Source organism: Vulpes lagopus, chromosome 1 (genome assembly GCF_018345385.1).
Source record: "Vulpes lagopus strain Blue_001 chromosome 1, ASM1834538v1, whole genome shotgun sequence".
Classification (NCBI taxonomy): Eukaryota; Metazoa; Chordata; class Mammalia; order Carnivora; family Canidae; genus Vulpes; species Vulpes lagopus.
The window spans coordinates 80793736-80800189 of record NC_054824.1 but is presented as its reverse complement, the minus strand read 5'-3'; the positions used below and the strand labels follow the sequence as shown (position 1 = coordinate 80800189).

General features: G+C 53.5%; 1 protein-coding gene across 3 annotated transcripts in view; it reads right to left on the bottom strand.

Moving 5' to 3' along the window:
• Positions 1–425: 425 nt before the first annotated feature.
• The window catches only part of GPR156 (G protein-coupled receptor 156), an 84101-nt gene continuing 78072 nt past the window's right edge, over positions 426–6454 (bottom strand). For all 3 annotated transcript variants that reach the window (XM_041774020.1, XM_041774014.1, XM_041774030.1), the window contains exon 10: positions 426–3582. In XM_041774020.1, coding sequence (XP_041629954.1) covers positions 2251–3582 — 1332 coding nt within the window. In that variant the 3' untranslated portion in view covers positions 426–2250. The remainder of the gene's footprint in view (positions 3583–6454) is intronic.

The window sequence follows — 6454 nt, the reverse complement described above, 5'->3', positions numbered from 1 at the left end:
TCTAGACGAAGAGGGATGGAGATGTGTAAGTGCTGAGATGGTGGGACCAAGGGTATAGTTGCAGAGTAAGAAGGCGAGAAGGATTGCCAGGCGTAGAGCCTGCAGTCCACGTTAATGACTGGGAGGCCACAAGGGGTGACATACTAGGAAGAAAGAAGCTGAAGGGAGTGAAGCCCAACCACAGGAGCCCCTGCCACGGGAAGAGTCGAGGTTCTCCATAGTTTCCTCTAACCCCTGGGGCAGGTGTTTCTGGGATAGGAAGCCACACAGGGAGACCATAGAAGAATCTGTTACAAACGCAAGTTTGGTAGAAGATATAGTTGGAACCTGTTGTGAGCCAGGGGCAACTCTGACCGCTGCTCCATGTCCACTCCCTTGGTGGTTCACTCTTCCTTGTTTCTCTCCTCTACGGCATGAGACGACACTTTCTGAAGAGACTTGCTTGGGGAGCCATTTCTCGTTTATTAAGGTATCACTTGGACAGCATACAAACAGCACAAGTAGAAACTACAAACCCACACACAGAATAAATTATGACATTTGTATTTAAAAGTAAACGATAGAGGAATCCGTGTTACCAGAAGGGCTTCCCAGTCCAGTGTCTGGAGATTCCTGAAGTGTCGGCAGCCCTGAGAGTTCAGGATAAATCTTCTGTGAGACATTTGGAGCCAAACACCCCCTTCCGTGCATATCTAATGAGGCCCAAACTCCACACAAACATGTATATGCAAAGACAAACACACAGTGAGTGGGGGCAGGGGACAGCCTGTAAACAACAGTTGCTTAAAGCAAAGTGGACCCAGTTGCATTTTCCCTGTGGCACTGGTGGCGCTTAAGTTCCTGGCACTCACTCTCCACCAACTCCCTCGCTCCCTTAAGAGTGAGTGTGGGCCCCTGGGGCAGCGAGGCAGTGGACGGCTGCTGCCTGAGGCCAGGAACCCAGTTCTGTCTTCTGAAACTGCAGGGTGAGCACCTCATGGCCTTCCTACACTACGCTTGCTCCGCTGTCTGGCCTGCCAAGCCCTGCTGGCCACTCCCAGGAGAATGAGTGAAGTGACGTGCCCTCAGGGAAATCTGCCAACTTGGGAGTCCCGCAAGTCCCCTGGGGGCCATTCTCTAGCAGTGTGATGTCTGGGGACGTTACCTCAGTTCTCTAAGCCTCAAATTCCTCATATTTCCCATCTGTGAAATGGGAACAAGAGTACCTACTTCACAGGGTTATCATAAGGAATTACTGAAATTTTATATCAAGTACCATGCTAGACGCAAGTTAAATGCTCAAAACCTATTTTCTTTCCTGCCTTCTCCCCCATTTCTTCATGTTTCCCCATTTTCTATTTCCAGGTTTACGTAGCTTTTGTTGGTCATGTAATCCCAACAGCACCAAAACAGGGGCTCTTGATAAACAGAGCCTAGAGCCTCTCCTACATACCCCATCAGAAATTGCCAGTGTATGCTTCTCCCACCCCTTGCCCCTGTCCAGTACAAAACTGTACTGCTGGAAGAGTCAGAGGGATGGGCCACAGGGACCAGGAGGTGGTCTAGGCCCCTGGTGTCATCTGAGCTCAGGAGCAGGACCTGGGCAGCCTATGCACACATGGAGACCTGACAGGCTCAGGGATGATGGGTGAGATGCCATCATGGCAGAAAGACTTGCACCTCAAATAGTGGTGTAAAGGGGACTCTGAGTCTGGCCAGAAGCTGGCAATGAGGGGTGGTATTGTTCACAAACTTCAGCAGAAATAAAACCATCCCCTGTCAAGAGTGGGGTACCCAAAAATATGAGACTTCCTTCCTAGCAAGTCCATCCATCAGAAGGCCAGTTTGATGGGTCACAGTCTACAACTCTGGTTCTGCAGAAACTTTCATCTCTCCATCCGTATGTCTACACAGTTTTCCACCCGGTATATATGAAGTGTTTTATAGAATACAGACTGACCAGGACGGAAGACTGTCTGTGCTCATTTAGCACCTTTTATCTAAAAGTTATTTTTTTATCGTCACTCAACCAGAGTCTTTTATAGGAATGCTGTGAGGTAGTAACAAGACAGGCAATACCCCTCTTTTGATAAACGGAGAAGTGCTCAGGGTAGCACGGTGCTCAAGGGAGCAGAGCTGAGACGTGGTAAAGACTCGATCAATTCAGGGCGCGGTGTGTTCCCCAAAGGCCAGAGCTGGCCTTCCACCTGCGGGCCTTGGTGGGGCTTGTCCTGAACCCACCTCTAGATCCGGACCCACTCCGCATGCTTTTCACACCAGTGTGGGTTTCAAGTCATCTTTGAAGTTCACGATAGGCTTTGAGCGGGCCCACAGTTTTTCCCAGGAAGCCAGCCCTCCGGCGGGGTCAGGGTCGCTGTCGGACGAGCCACTGCCACTGGAGTCAGAGGAGCTCTGGAAGCAGATTTCACAGTAGGGCCGGTGGCAGCGGCAGAAGAGCTCGTCCGAACTGCTGGATTCCGTGTCCAGGTAGGGGCCAGGCGCGGAGCCCAGGGCCAGCAGCTGCCGCCGCTCAGAAACCCCTGGTGCGGCCCTGGACAGGTGTGGGGCCGCGGGATACTGCCCCTGGTCAGGGCCAGGAGGCCGGTAAGGACAGGCTGCCTGGCCCGCGCTGGGCCCCCGGGGCTCTGTCCCGCTTTGTTTGCCACCCTGCGGGGGCCCCTGCTTGCCCTGGTGATCTGCGGGTAGGGAAGTCTTCCCAGAAGAGGGTCTGGGGGCTCTGGGCTCAGCACTTTGCGGGGCCAGGCCGGCGCTGCCCCTCTTCTGCACGGTTAGCCGCCCGCTGCGCACCCCAGACACAGTCCGATTTGCATGATGCCCCACGTAGGAAGGTACAGAGCCCGGAAAGGGGGGGCGAGCCCGCAGTGCCGCCCGCCGGCTCCTCACCACGTGCGGGCTGCAGCCCAGCTCCCTGGAGGGGGGCACCTGCTGGGGGCCGTGGGTGGCACTGCTTGGCCAGGGCTGCAGGGGACAGGGCAGGGGCGAGGGGAGGGGGGCCTCGGGGCCCCGGCCCAGATCCCGTAGGACTTCCTGAAGCTTCTCCCTGATGACTGAATTGACCCTTGACAGCCGCTTGTGGGGCTCCTCTGAGTCCTCCAGCTGCCCCTGTCTCCGGGGCCCGGGGCCTTCCTCACCAGGTATGAGGCTCTGGTGGGGGGCCATGGGTACTTGGGCTCTTCCTTCTTCACCTTGGCTTTGCTCGGGCCGTTGCTTCTGGCTGCAGCCCAAATTTAAATGATCAGAAAAGTCTTCCAAATTAGAGGTTTTCTCCTTGTGCCCCGTAGAGGAGCTGGTGTCCTTGACCTCCCCTTCCAGGCTTTGTCCATTTGAGGAGGACACTGAGGTGCTCCAGGAGCCCCGGGGGTCCACACTAGTATCGTCCTGAGGGTCAGAGGGGCCTTCCGAAGGCCCCCGAGCTGCCAGGCTGTGGGCAGAGGCTGCAAGCGGGCGGCTCCTGCTGCGGGAAGAGTGGGGAGAGGCCGTGCGCTCTGGGGGGTCCAAGGTGCACTCAGCGGACATCAGCCTCACTAGCTTCTCTTTGGCGTTGTTTACTTGTTCCTGCAGGCTTTCAATCATAGCATTTTTCTGCGAAACAAAAGCGAAACCATCAATAAAGGATGCCTCCGAGGCTTTTTACATTGTTTCCCAAGCTGGAGAAAGAGTGGCTCCACAACCTCGGTCTGAATCCTAGTCCCTCCACGTCCTGGCTGGTGATCTCAGCCTCTGAGGATGGAAGTGAAGTGCTTAGCGCAATACCGGTGCTCACAAAAGGTTAGCCAGGGCTTACCGTTGGGTGATCTTACCCCCGCCCCCATCCCCAGACTGCGTGGCACTATGAGAAGGGAAGTCAGAGGCAGCACAGGAGCTGTTTGCTGGCTGCTGCAATGCCCTCTCCCCTTTACTCAGACTTAGAGGGTCAGATCGCTCTGTGGGACACATTCTGGATAATGTTTGAGATGGCCCAACTCGGGGGTTTATCACAGTTTTGCAAAATACAGATAAATTTCAGGAATATCTCAAGGGGATGGATGTATGAGAAAATATGTATTTTGCCTCTTGCTAAACAGCCTAGGAAATTTGGGAGGAACACAGAGAAGAGTGGAGATTCTTGCACCAAAGAGACAAGACTGGAGCTAGGGGTCGGAGGGGTGCAACAGGATTCTCAGGTTGGTGTGATCACCTCCCCCGGTTGGACCTCAGGGGTGGGCGCCAAAGCTACCATGTGGCACCGTTAGCTGTTGGTATCTGCTAAAGAAGAGCTGGCACCAGAATTACTGGAGAAACTTTTTTTCTTTGTAATGGAATAGTTGGGACTAAATCTCTGATAGCTTGATTTAGTAGATCTAGCATGGAGCCTCCATGAATGAGCCTGGGGCAGTTCTGTGGAGCAGCCTACCTGCTGCACGGCTGTCAGCTGATAAACAGGCTGCACCGGGAGGGCTGGCAGGTGAGAGCTGCTGTGGTGTGCCTGTCCTAACTGCAAGATCAGGGGGCTGGAAGTAGGAGGAAGGGGCGCTGGTGGGTGTGCTCTGAGCAGCCTCTGCTGGTACAGCCGGTGATCAGCTAGCTCAGAACTCCTGTCCACCTTCTGAGGTTTCTGATGTTCAAAAGTAGTGGAGCACAGAGGAGAATGGATAGTCTTAGGGAAGACAATTCAGGGTACAGAGTTTGGGGGTAATAATACAACACTGAATTCCAGGAAGTGCAAGTCCAAATACCCAATGCTACCTCCTTGTTGTCATCCTCTCTAGAAGCTGAGGGGGAGCATCTGGACCTGCATTTATTATACCCTAGAAATAAAAGAAGGTTTCCCTTCTTTAGGCTACCTGAAACAAGTCATCTGTGGACTGAACCTATTTTTTTTCAAGTTGATATGGGAATGTTGCCCAGAAATGACCCTTTAAGAGAGCAGTAACTTAAGTAAACTAGTCCAGGACAGTCCTCTGGCAGCAACTCTAAGCAGGTCTCCCATTCTCTATTATGAGCAGGAGGATGATTTTCCAAATATTGGTACTCCAGTGTCCTCCTGGCTTAGTCTCCTTCTTTTATCATCAGAAGACAGTCCAGGACCAGTGAGTAACTGGTGAATAAGCGGAAGGGACTCGCAGCTGAGCACCTGCCTCTTCCTGCCGCCTCCATCCTCCCCTTGCTCACCTGCAGAGTGGTAAGGCCGGGGGAAGTAGATGACTCAGGGACTCACCAGGAGTAGAGCAGATGAGTAAGACCACACCATTCACTCGGGCTCTTCATGATATCTGGGCGGTGCCAGCTATCTTTCTGAGGATCTCATGGGCACGACTGAGCTGGCTGCCCAGGAGGGACCCCAACCCTCTTCCTCCTCACCAGCCCCTCCCCCTGAAGCCCACCCTGCACACTCTCATACTGGTTTCAGGAGGTCGCCACTGCCCCACCGAGTTAGGAGGAAGCCATTAGCTGACGACAACCACCCCAGCGAGTGAACTCCTAGCGCTGAGTTTTTGTGCCACAAATTCCTCTGAGTGTAGAAAAATAGGGTAAACACTGAGTTGGGAAGAATACTTTTCTCCCAACAAACCAAACATCTGAAGCTGACTGGTGACGGATTTAGAAACGTCAACCTAAACAGTAAATTTCCCTTGTTCCAGAAAAGGAAGTGGGACTCTGGTCTTCACCGAGGCTGCCTACTAATTAAAGGCGTGGTGTGAGGCATTGCCATTGCCACCAAAATCGGACCTACCATGGCAGCTACATTTAAATGAGCTTATTAATTATTACTTTTGGCACACCTGGGGAAGCAAAACATCCACAGGTGTGTTTCACAAGATGCAGGCCATATGGAGAAATGGAGTCACCCTCTTGTCTCTATGGTTCAAGGAAGAAAACGAGGCAGTGAACTTCCTCTGCTGGAGTGTAGAAGGGAGGTTCTTCAACCTCTGGCAAGGTTCTCTCTGCTGGCCTTCCTGCAGCCTGGCAAGTCAGTGACGCGTGCTGCCCACGCAGCCTCTGGGTGACCTCTGGCCACAGGGTCGGGGTGGGGGGTAAGAGTGAGAAGATGGACTGCCCGCATCATGGGACAGTGAAGAGGACACACGGAGACAGAGGGGGCTGTGGAGCAGGCTGCATAGAAGGGATGTGCAGCCGAGGAGCTGGAGGCAGGGTCTGTTCACATCCAGAAACAGGAGGGATCCTTGTGTTTACCCACCAGGCAGTGCTGGAACTGGAGACTCAGAGGCTGCAAGCTCTCTAGGCCTGCAAAGTGGCCCTAGGACAGGCTGCCTGTTCTCAGGCCTGTTCTGGGAAAGACGTTCCAGGTGTAGGGCGTCAGGAGGAGGCGGCCAGGATTTTACTGCCTGTGCATCTGCTCCCTATTAGAGCCCTTCCTCTGCAGCCTCAAAGCATCTTTTTGGATGGAGCAGATTCAGTTACTGCGTGGGAAACAGGGTAGCATGGCAGAGATACAAAAAGCACGTCACAAATT